Source organism: Nelusetta ayraudi, unplaced genomic scaffold (genome assembly GCF_046127955.1).
Source record: "Nelusetta ayraudi isolate G7.1 ecotype Tasmania unplaced genomic scaffold, CSIRO-AGI_Nayr_v1 ptg000042l, whole genome shotgun sequence".
In the NCBI taxonomy this organism is placed as follows: Eukaryota; Metazoa; Chordata; class Actinopteri; order Tetraodontiformes; family Monacanthidae; genus Nelusetta; species Nelusetta ayraudi.
In genome coordinates, this window is record NW_027466092.1 from 22437150 (window position 1) to 22459878 (window position 22729).

The following is a 22729-nucleotide window of genomic DNA, read 5'->3' on the forward strand; positions in this document are numbered from 1 at the left end:
CCCCATCAACCATCGCATCTGCTTCAAAATACTCCTCCTCACCTTCAAAACTCTCCACCACCTACCCCCCTATCTGTCTGACCTGTTATGTGTGTTTTGCCCCCCTCCCTCCCTCTAATGTAAGCGTCTTTGGGTTTTGAAAAGCGCTATATAAATCCAAGTTATTATTATTATTATTATTATTATTATTATTATTATTATTATTATTATTATTATTATTATTGTTACTCCCTCACCAACATGAAAAATCTAATAAACACATTTTAAACAATAATAAATTTTTTACTGCTTTACCATTAAAATCATTTATTTAAATACTTCTAAAAGACATACCAAATCAAAGCATCAAACAAAGGTGGCCTTAGCTGCTTTCTCTTTCCCTCTCTCTCTCCCTCAGGTGTGCCAATGCATGCAGAAAGGCCCAGGTTAACTTCCCACCCCTATTTAAAGACTCTGCCCCTTGCCCTGGGTCCTAATGCTAGTCTTCCTGGTACCTGTCACATCTATATATGTGTGTGTGTGTGTGTGTATGTATATATATGTATATATATATATATATATATATATATATATATATATATATATATATATATATATTTATATATGTATATATATGTATATATATATATATATATATATATACACACACACATATATATATATATATATATATATATATATATATATATACATATACACACACACACATATATATATATATATATATACATATATTAGGAATGTAATGATTTATCGATTAAAATCAATTTAATTTGTGGCAATTCAAAGCGATTTAATGACAAAAATATACCTGTTCAATCAGCAGAGACTGCTATTGAGTTCAACTCCCATTACATGGCTCTGCTTCCTAGCTCAACATCCTACGTCACTACGTAGAGGAGGGGAGCAGGTAGTAAAAAAAAAAAAAGGCTAGGTTTTGGCGCACTCACTGAAAAAAACAAAACAACCAGACAATTGCGAACAGAAGAGACACACAAAAAAAACAGAAGTGCGAGAGTCATGGCTGGAGTTGTACCCAGTGATATCCAATCGGTTTCAAGTCAGCTGTGTGGAAACATTTTGTCTTTCCTCAAACTGTTAATGAAAAGGGCGAGAAGGTAACAGACAAAACAAACACTGTCTGCAAGTATTGTAAAATGTTGGTTCCTTACTCGTCAAACACAAGCAACATGATGCAGCATTTAACCCGACACCATAAAGAGAGGCTCGACTCCTCCAGGTACGGCCCAAAAGAAAAGTTTGAACAAACAAAGTGCGCTGCCTCTCAGATTTGGAACCCCCCTCCTTCCAACATGTGCAAGAGCCAAAGAAATTAACAGATCTATTGCAGCTTTCATAGCAAAAGTAATGAGGTCATGATGTCACAAGGGTCACTTACATTTTCAAAAAAGTTCTTAAATTACATTTAGACAACCCAACAACACCTGCTAGTCATTTTCTGACTAACAACTTCCAGTTCCGCTGGTTCTGCTGGAGCTGTGCAACATTTGTATTTGGTAAAATTGTTTTGTTTTAAGGGGGGAAGCAAAAATTGTCTAAAATATAGTTGACCTTTTCCAAGCAACTAATGTGACAGTCAGCCAGAAGTAGATGCAAAAAAGTGTTGTTCGTCAAGGCCACCACAATCCTTAAGCATGAAAGAAAGGAATAAGAAAAGAAACAACAGTAAATAAATAATGTCCACCAGCCATCATTGCACAATTTCTTGTCAAACTCTGTGATTATGTCTGTAGCCCCAATTCCACTGCCCAAAAAACGTGTTTTTTTTTTTAAATAATCGGCATTTGGTGGCGGTGGAATCTGCTCACCGAGCCGCGCGACGGGTCAAACAACCCGGCACCGATAGGCTCCGCACCAATCGGCTTGCGATGGAATCGGGAAACCCGGGACAACACCACCTTTTTTACCTGGTGCACGGGGTGACGTTGCGCGTCACGTGCGCTAAATCATAACATCGCACCAGTCGCGGCGTATATCAAGCACTGATGCAAAAGTTTTCGATCACGTTCCATCAGCACTCGATAATTGTTCATTGTCCTCTGGCTGTTTCGCCCGCTGCTCGCGCACAAAATGAACCAGACGCCGAAACAATCGCTGCACGGCGGGAAGCGGCCGCGGAGGTGCGCGCCGCTTCAAGTCTGGCGGCAACGACGTCATCGTTCCACTACAGCCAAAAGTGACCAACAACTAAGAACACTGGCCACCGCCGGACTCTGGAATTCTGTAGCACTTCATCATGCGATCTCAGCGCGATGACGTCAGCAGACACGCAGCGGTGAAAGCGGAGGGGGTGCAGCTTGCCGGCGGGGGTGACACCCCGCTGGGTTTGGTGCGTGGAGACTGAACTCAATGCCGATTGCTTCCGCGACGTCCCGCGTCCAAAAACATGGTGACATCCCGCTAATTTTAGTGGAACAGAGGCTTTTGTTTCCTATCGTCTCCTATGCATTCATGCCTCCACCCACCACCGTCACCCTGTTTCACCCCTGTTGGCCTGTCACCTCCTGTCTGCACTGTCCTCACCTCGCAGTCCTGCCCTAATCTGTTCCCCATCACTTGGCGACGGCAGCACCTGCTCAGCTTTACATATTTCATAATGCCATGAATAAAACGAGTCATGAAGGTGGCTGTGGTTGTGTTTCAGGACGGGATGGGGAACCTGCATCTGAGTCGGGATGGCATCCGCCTGGAGGGGATCTCCGAGTTCTTCCTGCCGCTCTACGTGAATGAGATCCAGTCCAGGAAAGTAAGTCGGCTCTCTTTGGTCGTCCATGGAGACCAGTGAAAAAAAACCTGGCTTCGCAGAAACTTCCTCAGACAAAAAGATGTCACAGCAACTCATTAACAATAAACCACCTGAGCCTAGGCTCAACTTGGGTGGAACACTTTCTCTTTCTGTCCTGGCTTCCTCCTCCTCATTTCCTGCCTCACGCCGACTGCACTATCACAACTTCCTATCAGCAGTAGATGGGGCAGTAGGCTGCCTCTCATCTCCTCTCCAGCCACGTCCGACCCAACAGGAGATTACAGGCAATCACGGAGGGGAACATGGTCCTCCAATCAGATCCCTGCTTGAAAGAATTACTAAAAAAAAAAAAAAAATCCTGCCTTGCTCTGTGTCCCCTGTGCTGCAGCAGTTTAGAAGTTGAACAAGAGTTTTATTTTCGGGAATCAGGCATTACAGCCAGACGTTCAGTGTTTGCTACAGCTATAGCAGCTAGTGGTGAAATGAAAAGTGGAACAAATGATAAGGTGAACGGTGGACTCTTTGAACCTCTGGGGAGTTCACTGCTGAGAAGATGCAACAGTCTCAATTTCTGCATTCTTTATTGAAAAACAACCAATAAATTTGAGCTTCCAGTAAGCCCTGTGCCTTGATACTGTCCCTAAGGGCGTGTTCTCCTTGCCTCGCCGCGCCTCGCCTCGCCTCGCCACGGTTCAATTGTGTTTTCATGGCCCCCCGATCACGAGACCGTGGGCGGAGTCGACGCGGTAAAGCGGGACAATGTTTTCGACGGCATAATTTCTGTGTGATACACAACAGTGCAGCGATGGACAAAATAGAGGTTGTTTCATACCTGCTGCTCGGCCTGTGGTTGCTTTTCTGTTGAAGAAAGTTTCCCTCATTGAAGTCACAGTTGATCATTTATGCAGGCAACATTTATAATTTATTGTTTCGTTTTCTGGGAGAGTAAAGGTGTAGTTCAACCTTTATATTTTCACCAAAAGTAAACATGAGACAGATACAACGGGAAATAGCATTTATTTAAAAACAAACAAGCAGAAAAACAGCATCGCGTCGTATCCCTCCCGCTCTCCTTCATCATCAGTCATCATGGCAAGTGCAAGTGGAGCAGCTGCTGCTAAAGAAAGTCCACCGCCAGGTTCGCTACCCTTTATATTAACGTACTGCTACACAAACTTCAAACAGAACGGCAGAGACAGAACTGCAAAATGTAAATGCTGCAAAAGGACAATAAAAGAAAAAGGTTCCACAACCAGCAACTTCCTGCGGCACATTGAAAAGGTGCACAAGGAAAGGTAAGTTGTACTCATAGTGTTTTTGCATACATTGTCTAGTTATGGTTAACAACCATGGTTAGCTTAGCGCATTACCAAGAAGAAACGGTCGGGCCGTGGTGTTTAACGAGACCGCAGTGTAACGTTAAACAAACACCACGGCTCAGTTACCGCCGTTTTACAAGCTAGCTTGTTGCGCTAGCTTGTTGCGCTACCTTATCACACCAGTGTTTAGGGTTGCCACCCGTCTCGTTTTTCCCAGAATTATTCTCTTTTTTCACCACCTGTCCTGGTAAAAATAAAATCTCTCCCGGGACACAATTTGTCATGTTGTTTAGGGAAAATGACAAAACCTCATTTGATTTCCGTCTGTGGTCTAGATAGGGTTGCCAACCCTCCCGTAAAATATGCACTTCACTTTTTACCCGTATATTTCGGGGACGCCTCCGCCCCCCCCCCCCCCCATGTCCTGGATTTGAAACAATAGGAGGTGGCAACCCTACTAGTGTTTGTGTTACAAAAATGAGCAACCTCCAATGTTGTTCATCTACAGGTATGCTGAATATAAGGCAGCCAAAAAAGTTTCCTGTGGAGAAGCCCAAGAGGGTCAGACTCAGAGCAGCCTCGATTCCTTTGTGGGACTAAAACAAGGAGTGAAAACATACAGCCAGGGCCATCCCCGACAGAAGACCATTACTGACTCCATAATTCATGACCTCATCATCTCATGCAACCTTCCTCTGTCCTTGGTTGACATACCCAGCTTCCAGAACTTCATGTCAGTGGTGGATGAAAAATACTGCCCAGACGTCCGAGTGATCTAGCATCCGACAAAGAGTACAAGATCAAATCCAAATTACAAAAAGCAGACACTGTGTCTGTGACTGTGGACATTTGGACTGACAGGAGCATGCAAGGCTTTCTAGGTGTTACGGCCCACTTCATTGAAATGGAGAAGAACAGTGTCTCAAGACTGCAGACAGTTCTCTTAAGTTGTGATAGATTCACAGGTTCACACACTGGAATCAGAATCAGTGAACAATTTGAGGAGATATGTGACAAATTTAATGTAAAACACAAATTAGATTACATTATCAGTGATAACGCTTCAAATATGAAGAAGGCCTTTACAGTTTGTTTCCCCTCAACAACTAGAGCCGAGAGGCATGAGTCGGATGACGAGGGTGAAGATGATGATGAGATAGAAAATGATGGCTTATGGGAGGATACAGGTGAAACCCTCCAAGAAGATGTGGACACCATCCAGAGTAGCTGCCGGCAACAGCGGCTGCAGTGCTTTGTCCATTCATTGCAGCTCGTCGTGCGAGATGGACTGAAGGAGACCAAAATTATTAACTGTGCGTTGGCAAAGGTGACAAAATTCTGCAGTTTACTTCATACAACTTGTGGACTTAAGGAAGCTTTTGAGAAAACGTATGGAGCCAATCGGAGCATCCCCTCTGCTGTAGCAACTCGTTGGAACTCGACTCTCCGCCTTGTACAGGCAGTCACTGACCTTGATCCCCAAAGCCTTAACACTCTCCTGGAAGATGAAAGACACAAAAGCCTGTGCCTAACAGGCAGAGAGTTGAGCCAGCTGAAAGAGCTTGTGGAAATTCTGGGCCCGTTTCTTCAAGCAACAGATCTCACACAAGCAGAGAAGGTGGTTACTCTCAGTGCGGCTCTCCCTAGCATTCTATCACTCAACAGCCACCTCAACAGTATGCAGAAGAAAGCTCATTACCTGCGCGGTTTAGTGAAAGCCCTACAGCAGTCCCTCCAACGCCGTTTTCAGGTATGATGGTAGCTATAAAAACAAAACATTTTCACCCACTTCTTTACTTCTGTAAACCTGTGCTCTGACCGTAAAGCTGAATTTGATGATCTGATTTTGTTTCAGGGGATGGTCGTAAATGTCAGAATGGAGGAGTCGGACAAGCCTGCAGGAGACCTGCCCTTTGGAGATAAGGTTTACATGATGGCTGCACTACTGGACCCATACTACTGCCTCTTTTGGCTGGAGCACGATGTTCCCATCCCAAATTATGTCAAGAGTGATGTGAAGGAGATGGTAATGGGAAAGTTTACTTGTGATAGATTCCTTAACTTATATATTCCTTAATTTAATCATCACTATTTGTATAACTAACATCATGATCTGATGAACATAATGTAACTAACACTAACTGGACATTTTTCAGATCATGTCTTGGCTGATGCTTCTCAAGTCACTGTACGTCAAGAGAACAGCAGCGGTGGTGAGGATGACAAGGAGCAGTCACGGACACCTGCCAAAGTTCCTCGCCTGTTCTCAGCCTATCGGAAGAAAAGCAAGAAGAACCCAGACCATGCCTCATCTGTCAGGGCTGAACTCAAGCGCTACATCCAGAATTCGGAGTCCACTGCGGCCGATGAAGAAGAAACGCAAATAGACTGTCTGGAATTCTGGAATCGACATACTAAGGGTTTCCCCAGACTTCATAGGGTGGCTATGAGAGTGCTTAGTGTCCCTGCTACCAGTGCACCAGTAGAGAGGGTATTTAGTCACGGAGGTATTATAATGCGCCCGCACAGAGCCAGGCTTAGTGCAACAAACCTGTCATGCTTAATTTTTTTGAAATGTAACAAGCATGTTGCATAATTTTGATGATGGTCTTTCAGCCACTGAGAGGCAGCCTAATCATTTTTGAAATGTAACTTAAGTTCAGTTGCATACTTTTTCAGTCTTTCAGCCACTGAGAGGCAGCCTAATATTTTTTTTTAAATGTAACTTAAGTTCAGTTGCATAATTTTTGATGGTCTTTCAGCCACTGAGATGCAGCCTAATATTTTTTTAAATGTAACTTAAGTTCAGTTGCATCATTTTTCAGTCTTTCAGCCACTGAGAGGCAGCCTAATATTTTTTTAAAATGTAATTAAGTTCACCTTCTTGGAGGCTTTCTTTCTTTTCTTTTTTCCACACATGGGTTAGTTTAGTAATAGTTAAGGCCCATGGAAAGGACAGACAGTTTTACTACTTTATGTTATCTATTTTATTTATTTTATTATTTAATATTATTTATTATTATAAATGCCATCTATTTTTGTTTTTCACAAAAAAAAAGTCTGAATAAAAATTTGGATATACTGTATTTCGGCCAGAGGCTATGTCACTTTATATATAAATATGTGTGTGTGCGCGTGTGCGCGTGTGTGTGTGTAAAGACTCGTGACTCGACTCGGACTCTAAATCAAAGACTCGCGACTCGACGAGTCTTGCCCCTCAAAGACTCGAGAACTGACTCGACTTGAGGCCGAAGACTCGTGACTCGACTCGGACTCTAAATCAAAGACTCGTGGGCATTTCTGGCTAATGCTAATTAGCGATCTTGCAGAGATTGCCTACGAGTCACATTTGGAACACACAATTAATTAAAACTTGGAGAACACTGCCAGCAACATCCTGACACAAACCGAACTGGCCCCAATCAACATTAACCTCATAAATACGGTGTGCATCAACATTTAACATCAAGGAAGCTTCCCCACATCTTACCTGCAGTCATAGTCAGTTGGTCACTGACTGGAACACGCAGGTGCAGCCACTTCCCATTACAGCCCCTTCCCCTCAGCAAGTACACTCCCACACTCAGATTCCTACTAAAAACTGACAGGCAGACGAGAAATATATGAACAGAATGGAAAGTAAATAAACCCAGCATTTTGGTGAAATTAAATGAAAATAAATATCAAACCGTTACACAGAGGTAGAAGTATCCAAACTGTCACACTCTGTTGCTGCTGCTGATGGCTGAATTAAAGACAGCAGCTGCACTTAAATCATTAGCGAACGCCTCAAGGCTTCCGAAAAGGTTTCAGGCACAAACATTAGAACAAAGCTGCCAAAATTCATTCCTGGAATCACCTTCAGACAATTTTACTATCTTGTTTAATAGCCTTGCTGCGCAGCGGTGCCCTTATCAGCCGGCACCAGAGATATTCTGCAGGTCACTCCGTATTTGGCACCCGATGAAATATGTCATGTTGTGGATGCCTTATGGTTCGACGCTTGCCGCCATTCTCCAGTCAGATAACCACTGCCAATCAATAATCCATTACCTTAAGCAGCAGCACAGATCTCCGGTTAAATCTATCATGATAAGAGGTTTTATTTCCCCCCTGAGCCGCTGCACTCAACGCCAGCTCTGGTTTTACTTGGCAGGCATCAATGGGCCACTTTGACTCTTCATCCCTGACTTTGGCCAGAATCTGTGAATACCAATTGAGAACAGTTCCCTCGGCTCTCGCTGGCACCAAATTCTGCAGCAAATTAAGGGCTAAGTAGCCGCTCAAATCGGTGCCATCATCCCATGAACTAAGAGACAGTTATTTCTGCACATATGTTTCAGGCTGGGTGGAAACGCTGCCATTGAGCAAAAGTGTTTTGCCGACCTTAACACTTCTAAGCAGCTGTTCCTTTCCATCTCCCCACCTCTCCCCTCCCCTGTATTTTGAAAGCACACAAACTGTACTCAACAATAAATACATTTATGAGATAATAGTAAAGAACATAGTAAAAACTGCAGGATTGAGCATTTAAAGTGTGTGTGTGTGTGTGTGTGTGTGTGGAAGTTGGAGGGTTGGCGGGGGGGCAGAAACGGGAGGAAAAAAAGACACTGGGACTGGGAAAAAAAAAAAACTTAGCAACACAGGCACATATAATAACTTATATGTTATTAATAATTGCAAACATAGACACTTGATATCTTGCAAAGGGGGAGGGGAAAAGGAGAGGTGAGATGTTCCAGTGTAGGTAGGCAGCCAGCCGCACCCACTGAGGCGCAGCCACATGGACCCCGCCCACCGCGCTGTGGGATGAAGCGGCGAAGGCGTTGGATGAGGGACGAGTGCGTATGTGCGTGTGTAAGTGTCCATGGATGTGTCTGCGTAGGCCCCCGGAGAATTGCTTCACCCAACGCCGCAATCTTGGTGCCTCGTTCCACAGGATGTCATGGCGATTACACAGCAGTTGCTGTGGAGACGTCCCTGATTGTGCCCCAGACAAAGTCAACAATCCGCAGGTGTCCATGAGGGAAGGGGGGAGGGAGGAAGTTCAGAGCGTCGAACTGCTGCGAGTTGTTCCAGCAGCAGCCTTGGCCAAGACCGATGCAGAGGGGGGCGAATTACAGATTGGGATTGTTTGGGTTGAGAGTAGTCGCATTCCAATAAACATCGACTACCCTGAGTGGCCATACTGGTCTCCAGAACGATCAATATGCCTTTGCAAAGCCAAAAGCTTCTCCAAGATGACACCCACATCGCGCTTCAGATCAAAAAGTTCCACTTTCAAATCAGAAAGTTACACATTCAGTTCCGAAATCACCACAGTCTGAGCGCCAACGGTTTTGCCCACCTCAAAAATCATGAGGAGCAGCCTTTGGGGGCCATGAATCGCTGCCCTCGTCTTCTGAATATGTTGATAAACTAGGAAAATGCAACATCCAATCAGCAGAAAACCTGTTATCATGAATCCGAATAGGTAGACATCCTCGATATCCTCAACGGAAAGGACTGACAGGCACGCAATTAGCCAATTCCCCAAAGCCTTCCATCATGTAGCCTGCAGCGAACGTTCTGTCGGGGCAGACAGGTTCCCCCAAACCAGCGTGTCTCATACAGACGATCTTCTCAAATGCGTTGAGAGACCAGCTGATCAATTCCATGATTTAGTTTGAAGAGCAGAGCATTGAGAGGCTCTAAAAGTCACAAGAGAGGACGAGATGAGAAAACCGAAGCATGAAAGATAAGGGAGAGGAGAGGAGGAGAGTTGTGTCCGCCTTTGTTGAGAGCCGGAAGAAATTATGAATGAAACAAGTAGGAAATAAAATCATAGTTAATATGAATTAAATTCACAAACACCAATAACAATGACGTCAATCCACCTTAAATAAAATAGTGGCAAAAAATCTTCAGTTGGGCTGTAAAACTTAATATTTTTTTTTTGCTTCACTGCAGAGTGACACTTTACTCAGCGAACGCTTGCATGAAAAATTCTCAAGAGTAAAACTGATTTGAACTGATTAAGAGCAAAAAAATCTTGCCCATTGTTCTCCCTCCTTGCAGAGAATGGCCTCAATGAGGTTTGAGAAAGAATTAGATTGATTATTTGAGGGTTATTTGCATGTATTCAGACTGATAATGGCATCTCATTGTCGCAGCTTCACTTGTGTTGAGCTCTCTGTCAAACGTGTAAGGCAGATGGATGAAGTGAACGCTGTTTACCCTGTGGTGCCTCCATCCATCCATCCATCCACCGACCCACCTGCAGAATGCCCACACAAATTACTACAGACACAGACGCAAAGAGATGCAGTGAAAAATACCCCAATTTTGAATGTGTGGAATCATTATTTTTTAACACGTGAGAGCAACAATGAAATATTTTGTGGATGTGAAATCCAGCACCTGACTACAAGCAGCAAAGTGGCTGTAATTTTCACATTTGAATTTATTTGAAAATATAGGGAAAATGTCATTCAGGAAGCTGAAATATTTTTGCGTGTGTGAATAGTGGAAGCGTCTGGGCTTTGAGTTTTCCCTTTCAAAACCGCAGAATAGCCGGCTGGATGAAATCAAACCAGCCTTCGCCCATTCAGGGTGTGCAAACATGAAATTTTGTGTGTCCTCATGAGCTCCAGATTGGCATTTATGTTTTGATGGATTTTCTTTCTGCAAACACTCACAAATGTGATCTGAAACATCTCCCGACCCTTATATTCTTTTGAATAAAGTGTGCTCAAGGACAGCTCAGGTCAAATTAGTTCTCATGAGAGGCAGGTATGTTTTCCCCTGCACACATTCATCAACCCAGATTTCTGTTTTCAGTTGAATATTCATTATTTCCATCAAAGTCTAACCAGGTACTAAAGTTTGAGGAATACTTCACCACTGTTATCTCATAATCTCCAGCCTGTCAACTTTTTTGAAAGAAAAAAAATCAGCCCCAATTGTGATGTCATAAAGGGCATTAATTCCTCCCCCTGGTCAACTTCCCAGGAATGACAGAAGTCTGAGAGTTGACCCTTTGTGATGTCACAGAGGGCCTTGATACCTCTCCCAGTGGCCAGATGTTGGCTTACAATGTGCCCACCTTGTTTTTTCCCCTTCCAAAGCATGTGGAAGGTTCAATAAAACAGTTTGAGCTAAAAGTTAGTGTGTTAACAAGAAGATGTAAACAGAGGGCTATGCTTCACTGGAATGAAGGATGAAAAATGAAGACAACATATGCCCTCTGCCTGAAAAAACACAAGTCAAATAGGCGCATTTACAACATTTCAATGCATTGTGAAGCTAGTAATTAACATGTCATTTCCTGCTAGCTCTGCAGCCTGGTAATTAAATTGTCAAAGATGTCATATTTGAATCTAAATTCTGTCTCTGAGTTTCAGTTTCTCAAATCTCTGCTGCCGTGTGTCTCGGCTCTCATTATTGTCCCCTGGAATGATTTAAAAAGAGCAATGGTTGCAGGTGTACCCATCTCCACTTTGACTTTTTGGAGTCACATGACAAAAGAGTATTAAAGCACCAGTTCTGATTCGGGGCTGGAGGTAGGGGATGTCATGCACTAACTTAACTCCGGAGGTTTCCTGCTGCGCCAGCTACATTAATTAATCTCTATATACTTCCATGCAAATACAGTGTTTGAGATTGAAATGAGCACATTAAGGCCTTCTCCTCAGCATGTCATAGATATCTACAAAAGGCTAGATGTCTCACGGCGCAGAATCCAACGTCCGCACTGGCCGCCATCTTTCCACAGTCAGGCAGTCACGGTCTGATGTAGTGAATGTGAGGGAACGTGAGTGATCTGAACAAACATTAACACTCTGATCTCGATGAAAACTTGACGGATTTGCACACGGTTTGCTTTCTTACAAACGTTCATAACGTAGCAATAATTCTGGATGGTTGAACATGTTTAGAGTGCAGCTTTCTATTAGAAAAAAAAAGCAGAATGGTGCTATGCCAGCCTATCTGCACAAGTTAATACGACTGAGACCACTAAGATTTTCATTTTTTAAATTAAGTTAAGCCAACAGCTATTTCAGGACAAACTAGTATTTTGTTCACATTCAATATTTGTGGTGTCGGTTGTAGTTATTCGCTGAGGTGCGTTTCCTATAACGTTGCAAACAAAGCTAATGCAACTTAGCCTACATCTACTGTTGCTGCATGAACGCAGTCTCATCAGTTCATGCAGCAGAGACACGGTGATCAATGAACTAGAGCTGCTGATATCTCATCCCCCACCTGTTTGATAAAGAGTCTAACGGTGACAAACTGAGGTTACAGTCCGTCTTTTTTGTTGTTGTGATAAAAAGGATTAGGATTGGTAGGTGTAAATAAAACAAGCAATTTGACATATGGAGAGACAGAATAGCTTTTTTTCTATATCATTTAACTTAATTCGCAAATGATTTACAATTGGATTGCTTTGTTACAGCATCATGCATTATGATTTCTAAAGGAAACTTCTGTACTGAACTTCTGTGCCGCTTATGGGTGCAGCAATCGTCGCTGTCCACAAACAAAAGCTTGTAGGATCCCATTTCATCTGTAAGATATTATTGGAGCTGTTCAATTAATGTTACAATTTAGTGCTGGTTTGTTTAGTTTAGCATATACGTTCTTATTAAATATGGGTGTGTGCCAGCATGTGTGCGTGTTTTTGCTATGGTTATAAATTATTAATAGTATAAGTATGCAGTATCAGAACTATGCTTATAACCTTTATAACAAACCAAACCGCTCGAAATTCGGTTGAAAATAGAGCAATTTAGGGCTATTTAAAAGAACATGCACGATAAGAATACATAGTTATGAGTGAGAGAGGCGGAGCGAGGTGACTGTGGCAAGATGGCTGCCAGTGCGGACGTTCGATTCCATTGGCCAGCAGCGCGGATAAGACATCTAGCCTTTTGTAGATATCTATGCAGCCAGTGACGTGTTTCTTCATTATGTTTACTCTGCTCAAAATGCAAATTCCCTCTTATGGCTTGCCAATCAGAATCAATTCTGATTCAATCATATTCATTCAGATATTTACCTATTATCACACGCTGTTTAGTGCTTTTCAAGGAGGTGAATTTGGTTGTCAGATGTGGCTCCAGGCCACAATGTGTATTTATCACATGCAGGGAGGCAACATGAACTGTGATGCTGCTGCCCTGGTGGTTTTTCAGTCATACGGTCACTGCCGCACCACGACAACCAGCTCCATTTACGAGGAGGAGGCCTGGGGGCAGAGCCAGGAGACACTGGAGCAACTGTCTCTTCTAGTGTATGAACAGCACTAATTCACAATTTTAATGTTTTCTTCTATTTATTTTGCACTTTAATAAGAAGAAATGCTTTTCAGTTTTAGCCAATTGAACAAACTTTAACTTTCAAATGCTGGGATCAAATTAAGTAAAAAAAAAATGAAATAAATAATAATAATAATAACTAGTCTTATTGTAACACCACTTATATGTTTGGCTACAGTTAAGTGAAGAATTATAATTAATGCTAGGTTCAATTTAAGGAGCTGTGTGAGGATTAATGAAACTCAAACACAAAATTGAATGTACCGGTAGTATATTTAAAGTATATTTAACAAAAGATGCTTGAAATTCTTCAAGATAACAGTCATGGGGAAAAATTTTAATAAATAAATAATATTAATAATACTGATAATAATAATTATATAGCAAAACAAAACAATTCATCAATTCATCAATCAATAAAGTCCTACTAGTAGTATTTCAATCAATTATTAAATTTCCTTTACAATTATTTTCAAGGCACCCTTTAACTTATCATACATATATATGTATATACATAGAAACGAGGCAGCCAGTCAGGCACGGAAGAAAACCCTACATGGCAACGCTGCTGTAACTTTCACTCATTGAGAAATGTTTCTCTGCTTGCATCAAGCCCTGTCGATGTCCCGCCCTGAGAGCCATATACCCCACTGATTGGTAGGTTTGTTAAGCTCCGCACACAACACTGTGAAGTGCCATTCTTATAAAACTTGCGGGCCGCACTAATATTAAACTTTCATATTAAGGTGCGGGCCACAAAATATCATCTTGCGGGCCGCAATTGGCCCGCGGGCCGCGAGTTTGAGACCCCTGGTCTAGCCTATATTCGACCCATTTTCATGCCAGACTCCAGTGGACTAGTCTCTCACAAATGATTATCAAAAAAAATGCATATTAAGCCCCTGTCTACAACCTACTACAAAAAAAATAGTTTTCTGTTGAAACTAGTGATGGGTCGCGAACGAGCCGGTTCTTTAAAAGGGTAGATCGCACACTTTTGCCCTGTTTGCACTTGGTCATTTCAAGCGTTTTTCGTTTTCCGATCGGCAAAAAACACATGAAGTAACCAAGTGCAAACAGTCCAAATCTGTATTGTCATCCGATTACTCAAACCACCTCAGGGAGGTGGTTTCGACGCATAGCATAGCATAGCATTCCTCACGGACGTGTGAACAGAATGCGAGCTCAGTCCACATTAACGACCGCCTACTCCACTCACCTCTCCCGTGTACGTACTTGTTCGGCGCCCCACCTCCCGGCGTCATCATTATAAAGTTACAAACAAGAAGCCAAAACAAATCATTTTTGTTGGACTCTTTTATTACACAAGCATCTATGCCAGGGGTGCCCATTGCGTCGGTCGCGATCTGCTGGTCAATCGTGAAGGTAGTTTAGGTCGATCGCATGGAGAGAGAGAGAGAGAGAGAGAGAGAGAGAGAGAGAGAGAGATCCACGTCACAGCATTACAGCAGGTAGAATGGTTCAGGCAGGATTAGAAAAGACGGTGGATGTGGTTGATTTTGGTCATAATGTACGATGTGCTGGATTTTGTTTTTATATGTGCTGGATTTTACAGTGAAACGTAAATGTGACGTATCGGCTTCGGCACTGTTCAGATCAAATAAAGGAGACATGAAGCAGATTTCATTTTAAATCTGAAACTATAATGAAGAAAATCAATGTATAGTTTAGATACCTGCATTTTGTATGAGACCAGACAGGGACAGGAAAAAGAGTTTCGCTGTTGTTTTCTTTAAATACACGCCAAACTACCGGGGTTGTCGCGTGAGCTTGCAATCCTCGCGTAAACTGATGGAGACGCCTCGCTCGGAAAATGTGCTTCAAAGTGCGCACGCACTGCAGATGCGCCGGAGATCCTGGGAGATGCTGCAAGCAAAACGTCTGCGTTCCACACACACACACACACACACACACACACACACACACACACACACACACACACACACACACACCCACACACCAATTATCCCTAACCTATGCGCTGGAAAACACAAAAATATACAGCAAAACATCTTAACGTAAACACACTTTTACTGATAAAATAAAACAGGCAAATACAACCTTAACAATTTTAAACCATGAGTTTTCTGTGCAATGATAAGCACACATGCACATAGGAACATGTTGACCCATTTAATCCTCTCTTTCTTTCTTTATCACTGGACTACAAATGTATTTCTGAATGAATATGTTTTCCTATTTTATAGTAGGTGGATCTTTTTGACTTGGTCATTTTAAAAGTAGCTTGCATGTTGAAAAAGTGTGAGCACCCCTGATCTATGCCCTTTTCCAAGTTCCACAAGTACTTTCACTGTCATCTGCCTGATTACACCCATGCCCTTTTCAGAAAAAAAATTGCACAACCTGCCATATTAGCATTTTCTGAACATTTGCACAAACAGAATACATTCAAAAAAATTTATCATACACATAGTTATCAAGTCAAGTTATTTATTTATTGTCATTGTTGAACAAAGTTAACAACGAAATTTGTTTGGAGCATCCCCATAACCACTGGCATCAGTACAGATAAAAATAATCATAAATAAATGAGAAAAAATATATATATATAATTTATGTACAGAAATTAGTTGGTCATACATTTTTTGCAATTCATAGTCATTCCCAACAGACATAACAGACACAAAAATTCAATGCATCACACATGTGGTTCAGACACAGCTTGCCTGTGATTGTACATTTGGCCAGTAGGTGGTTTCGTGTGCACATGAAGCTTCGAGAAATGAACCGTTTCTCGAACCAGTTGACTCAAGTGGTTCAATGCCTCATGAGGCTTCACCTCACCATCACGAGACATCACAAAGGCTGTGTCACAAAGTGGGTTACAGCTTCCAAGAAAAAAAGGTTGGCTGGAGTCGCAAAGCAGGTCGAGGTGATTTATTAACACAAAAAATCGTGAACGGAAACTCAAACGTCCAAAAGGACAAAAGAAACAAAGGGCAAAACCGTTATGCTGCATATGGTTTTCTCCTGCTCTGCAGCCTCTCTCTCCAAACTCAGGTGGGCCAGTGGCTTTTATCTGCCAAGCCCCTCCTCCTGGACCCACCCACAAGAAAGAGGTCAACAACAAAATGACAAATTAAAGAATGTTAAAGAAAAACAGAGGCTCTATTCATAGCTCTCACATTCAAAACAACATGCAGTTGGAAGCTACTTCCTCCTCCTGAAAAATAAACCCCAGAATTAACCCACCACACAGTTAATTGGACAGTGATTGGACCGCACATGGTATCTTCCGCTTATTAGCACCTGTGCAGATGGCTACTTCCTGCCTACTATAAACAGCGCTGCTACAGAGCAGCTCTTGTTCAGACCTAGTGACCAGAGAGGAGAGAGACAGCAGTTAACTGGACCCTCAGCAAACAGCTACAGAATGTACAGAAAAGTATGAGTGGTATAAACTGTTGAATGTGGAGAAACTGTGATGCGTGCACTCACCAGAGAGACGGAGGGAACAATGAATGTGTGCTGTGTGTGCTGTGTGTGCTGTGTGTGTGTGTGTGTGTGTGTGTGTGTGTGTGTGTGTGTGTGTGTGTGTGTGTGTGTGTGTGTGTGTGTGTTTGTTGAGTTCCTGACACTGTCTGTCCTCAGTGACGGGCCTTCGTCACAGGCTGATTTACAAAATTGGGCATTTTACTGTTGCACACATTTCTGAAAAGCAAAGCAAACAAATGAAGTGAAACTTTGACTTTTGGTGAGGTGAATTTTGCATTATCAGCACCTTTACAGAAAATATGTATTTTAGATTGATTGTTTTGACTTTTGCACTAGTCATGAAGAATTTGTACCTGCTTGAAAGGGGGTTAAATTAAAAGGGTGTGAAGTTGTCCTAAAAGTGTGCTGAATATGTTTTGTTATTTTCTTGGAACATAAGGGGAAACTAAATAACAGCAAAACCGAAATAGACAGCAACAGCAAAACCGATCACCAGAAAGACAGATTCTTGATGTATGAACAAAACTTTCTTTACTATTTTCCTGCCTGTCTCCCCCACCTTGAACCCTCCTCACAGGACAGCACATTGGCCTTGCGCTCAGAGAAGAACGTAACGCTTGACGTCAGGAATGAGCGTGGCCAGCTGACCAGTCAGCTGACAGTGGGTGAGGTTCTACTTCCTGCTGCTGCACTCCATCATTCAATGAAAGATGATCCACCATCTTAGTTTTTCAATGTTTGGCACTGAGTCTTTGTTGCCATCAAAGTTTTATCAAACAATTTAATAATGAATTCACTTACAACAAGAGTATCTACTTGATTGCCCCATCATAAAATTATTTTGTATTGATTGATCCCTTGTAAATAGGCTGATTAACCTCATTTTATTAAAGAAGAAGAAGACCTTTATTGATCCACGGTGGGGAAATTTGCATAATTACAGCAACAACAAAAAAGGCTTCAGTGCAAAAGGTCAAGAATTATATTAACTGAAAATATAGACAAAAATAAAATATATGTAGGTATATACAGAAAAATAAAAAGCGAGATATTAAAATATTAAACACTTGAATTTACATGTGCGACATGCTCTGCTATAAATAAGTTTCTATCGCATCTAAATGAGAAATTTACAGTTTTTGTAGATTTTTGTTGTATCCCAGTGGATGGGATTTTACAGAGTGCAATTGTACAGCCTTGATGGCTGCAGGCAGGAATGACCTGTGGTAGCGCTCCTTCTTGCACTGAGGGTGCAGCAGCCTCGAGCTGAAGGAGCTGCTCAGGCTCTCCACAGTGTGGTTCAGGGGGTGGGAGGTGTTGTCCATGATGGACGTCAGCTTGGCCAACATCCTTCTGTCCACCACCTCCAGGATGGAGTCCAATGGACAGTCCAGGACGGAGCTGGCTCTCCTCACCAGTTTGTCCAGTTTCCTCCTGTCCCTGTCCGTGACTCCACTCCCCCAGCACACGATAGCATAGCACACGGCAGAGGCCACCACAGTGTCATAGAAAGTCCGGAGAAGAACCCTGCTGACCCCGAAGGACCTCAGTCTCCTGAGCAGATGGAGGCGACTCTGGCCCATCTTGTAGATCCCTGTGGTGTTTGTGGACCAGTCCAGTTTATTGTTCATATGAACACCCAGGTACTTGAATGAGTCCACTATCTCAATGTCCGAGCCCTGGATGTTCACGGACGTGCGTGTTTGGGTGGTTTGACGGAAATCCACCACAAGCTCCTTCGTCTTGTTAGTGTTGAGCAGAAGGTGATTCTGCTCACACCAGTCCACTAATTCCAAGACGACTCTTCTGTACTCCCTGGCATTGTTCTTCTCCAGGTGTTTCTCCAGCCTCTCTTTGTACGCCTTTTTACACCTCCTGATGGTGTACTTGAGCTCCCGCTGTATTGTCTTTAGCTCCTCTTTGTCTCCTGAAAAGAAGGCCCTCTTCTTCTTATGCAGCAGAGCCTTCAGATCGGGAGTCACCCACGGTTTGTTGTTCAGGAAAAACCGTACCCTTTTGGATGGTACAGTATTTTCCACACAGAAATTAATATAATCAATGATGCACTGGGTCAGACTGTTGATGTCCTCCCCATGTGACTTGAATAGAATGTCCCAGTCCGTTGACTCAAAGCAGTCCCTCAGCTGTTCACAGGCCTCATCAGACCAGATCTGTACAGTCTTCTTTCGCACAGTCTGCTGCTGTTGCACCGGGGTGTAAACAGGCTGCAAACAGATGAGGTTGTGGTCTGAGTGGCCGAGAGGGGGCAGGGGTGTGGAGGTGTATGCATTTTTGATGTTTGCATACAATAAGTCCAGAGTTTTATAGTCCCTTGTGTGGCAGCTCACGTACTGCCTGAAGTTTGGGAGAGTAGCAGAGAGAGAGGCATGATTGAAGTCCCCGGAGATGAGAAGGAGAGCATCTGGGTGCTTGGTTTGCAGCGCCAACACCGTGCAGTGAATGCGCTCACACGCAGCATCACCATCAGCCAACAGCGGGATGTACACAGTTATAACAGTAATGTGTGAAAATTCCTGCGGAATGTAGTACGGCGGAACAATGACTGTTAGAAGTTCAATGTCCCTCCTGCAGAGCTGTTCTTTAATTGTGATGTGGCTTAGGTTACACCACCTATCATTAAAAAAAATCCTTTCTTCTTGCCGCTCTGTGCCACTTTCCGGTCCACGCGCACGAGAGTGAATCGGTACGTCGCGATTTAGCCATGTCTCCGTGAAGCACATGAGACTGCTCTCTCTGTACTCCCGCTGCATCTTCGTCAGCGCAGACAGCTCGTCCATCTTGTTGAATAGAGAGCGGACGCGCCCCATGATGACCACCGGTATACATGGTTTATACCTCCGTCTCCTCTCCCGGCGCTTGACTCCAGCTCTACAGCCTCCTTCGTTTCCTCCTCAGTTCCTCTGGAATCCTTGGCCTTTCAGCATGAATTAGTCCAGACGGTAAAAGGGCCAACAGCTGCTCCCGGGAGTAAACAATGGAGCCATGGCTGAAAGGGTCACACTGCGCAGACTCAAAAAGTCCAAAAAACAAAACAAAAAGTAGTACAAAAGTTACGAAAGTGTGACCCCTAGCTGCGCGGTTCCATGGGGGTCTCACAAAGGAAAAGAGACGAGAAAAAGGAAAGCAAATACTAGAAAACAATAAATCAAGAAAGAAAGAAGAGAGAGCTGCTGTAACTTGCTGCCACTCACGCGGCGCCATCTTGGAAAAATTAGTGACTTTTACCGATATTGGTGCAATAATTCATCTTTAATCAACCTCGAGAGCTCCTTGCACGCACTTATTAGGAGGACGATGGATTCATCTTATTCAACCATCAGCACAAATTAGCACCATCGTTTCCATGATTAATGACTGCTGGGGAGCAAGTGACCCGCTTATTAACAGCTATTGATCTCTGCCAGCAGAAGTTGAGGGTTGATTCTGATCTGACACAACTGGTGATGTGACATTTTGCCGTCATGCTCAGCCTTCACATGGGAAAAAAAAAAATGAAAACATTTAAAAGTAGGTCTGGAATGAGATGTACCTTGGTGAGGATAATTAAATTCCAAAGAGTGGTCACAGATTAGCATGACACAAAGAGAGAGATTTCCTGCATAGTTTTTGTCAGCACATCCTTATAAAACACCAAAATATGTGTTCATATTCCTCACCAGCAGAATGGATTATCCGTTCATCTGCAACCAGTGTGGAAGCAGAAACAGACCAGCATTCTTTAGATTCATGGTAAAGCAGTTTGGAAATTGAGAAACTGTTGTAGGACATATTCAAGCGATAGTAAAAAGTCAAAAGCTCCAGGTTTTTAAGAAACAGCCAGCAAACCTGAGTGACAGCCATCATCAAACACACCTGTAGCAGGAGCGAAGTTGTGGACGTCACAGGTGGTGAATGTGAACCGAGTGAGAAAAGTTTTAAAAGTGCAGGTGCTCTATCGAGTTTGTAAATCTGATGCACTTTGGTTTCCCATTGTGAAGAAATTAGGGGAAAAAGCTGATGGGCAGAAAGACGTAAAGGCATTTCTGCTGGTCAGTCAGTGCCTTTACATGGCACTAGAGAAATTCGAATTATTGCCATAGTCCGATTATGATTGGAGTTTGAGAACTCCGATTGGAATCGGAGAACTCCGATTGAGACACCCAGATAATGCGATTGGAATTCAAATTTCTCTGCCATGTATACGCCTTAGTCGGACTATTAACTGGACAATGCGAGTGCGCACACGTCACGCCTCCCTCTCGCGACTCATGACCGCACAACTACGTTGTCTAACAAAACAGACGGCGCGAAACAACCTGGCAAACGCAAATAAGAATGTTGACATTTGGAGAGAGGATGAGACCGGGGCGATGCTTTCTCTTCTAAAAGAGATGGACATATTAAAATAACGCGCAACGGAGACCTTTTTTAAAAACGTAGATCAGCAAATGCAGGGCTGCGGCTTTCCGCACCCCTGAACAAATACGTATTCGTTCATATTTATATTTCTACCTTTTCGTTCACATTTTTTATAAGTTAGAAGAATTTTAACTTTGTAAATAAAAGCACACCAAAGATATGTTTTTCTGATTTGTTTTTATTTTGGTAATTTCGCTGTTATTCTGCTGGAAACGGCGTGCAGCGGCACAAGCTTCCTCCACGGTCGGCACTTTAATGAGCGTGTGTATAACTGAAGACACCGTTCCTTTGCAAAACCTGTACACAAACTCTCCCACCGTCTGCTCCGAACCTGCATCCAACAAGAACGAGAGTTTCGGGTCAGTAGCGACGGCACAAAGCATAGCATCGAAGACATTGTGTTGTTGTAGCCCTCCAACAGCAAACAACGTTCTTGTCTGCCTTTTAAAATAACCATGAGCACGATAAATAGGGTACACCTTATCTGCAAAGCAAGTAACACGTACATTATGAACTATCGTTCTATATCATAATGATTTAATATGTCAACCGAAAGCAGCTGACCAGCTGAAAAGACTCACTCCACCCCCTAGTGTTGGGAGGAGGACACGTTCCCGACACGTTCGAGGACACGTTCCCGAAGCGGGAGTAACATTATTTAAAATAATTCGAATTTCTCAGCTGCATGTATACGGGGACAAGGTGAGAACTCCGATTGGACGAGAAAACCGAATTATTGCTTAGTCCGATTAAGCTCTGCATGTAAACGCACTGACTGTCCACTGCTCCAACTTCACCCACTGTTGTCCACATGTTTTTATTTCTCCATCTGATTCCTCCTCCATTACTTCCAGTGTACTAATTGCCCTTTGGTTTGTGGAAGCCCCTTCCCTTCTGCTTGGAGGTCTTGATGATAGTCCTGTTTCAGTTAAAAATCCAGAACGTGTCTGTGCAGGACCTGAGGCTGTAGAGGTTCAGTGTCAGAGGCTGCAGATACGAAACAAAGACGGGGACCGAGCGCTGCTCACAGCCGGCGAGGACGAGCTCCTCATGACCACCGAGAAGTTCACCGTCACAGGTAAAGCGGGCTGACTCGGCACAGCAACACAGATGAATCAGGCTGACAGAACCTTCAGCACCCTGAATGAAGGTTCTGGATTCCTTTGCAAGGCTCTGAGGGTGCTGTGTTTGGACATTCCGTGGAAACACCGCTGATCCAGGCGAGATCTTCTGAAGACGTAAAGTAAGTTCCATGTCTGTGATTCTGCAGAAATCCATTAAAGCTTAATGCCACATTTTTGTATCCTGTTCAATTAAAATAAGGATCTTTATACAGTGGTGATAAATGTTCTCCCTTTCTCTCACACACATCCACACAGACACACAGACACATGCTATTCAGTAATATCATTATTCTGAAGCACCCTCCTCTAAACTCCAGCATGCAC

At 43.2% G+C, this 22729-nt stretch overlaps 1 protein-coding gene across 1 annotated transcript in view; it reads left to right on the forward strand.

The window, feature by feature from the left end:
• sgcz (sarcoglycan zeta) overlaps nt 1-22729 on the forward strand; it is a 72001-nt gene that overhangs the window by 39225 nt on the left and 10047 nt on the right. Inside the window, exons 4-7 of the mRNA XM_076035484.1 lie at nt 2666-2767; nt 17440-17527; nt 22237-22359; nt 22452-22524. Coding sequence (XP_075891599.1) covers nt 2666-2767; nt 17440-17527; nt 22237-22359; nt 22452-22524 — 386 coding nt within the window. The remainder of the gene's footprint in view (nt 1-2665; nt 2768-17439; nt 17528-22236; nt 22360-22451; nt 22525-22729) is intronic.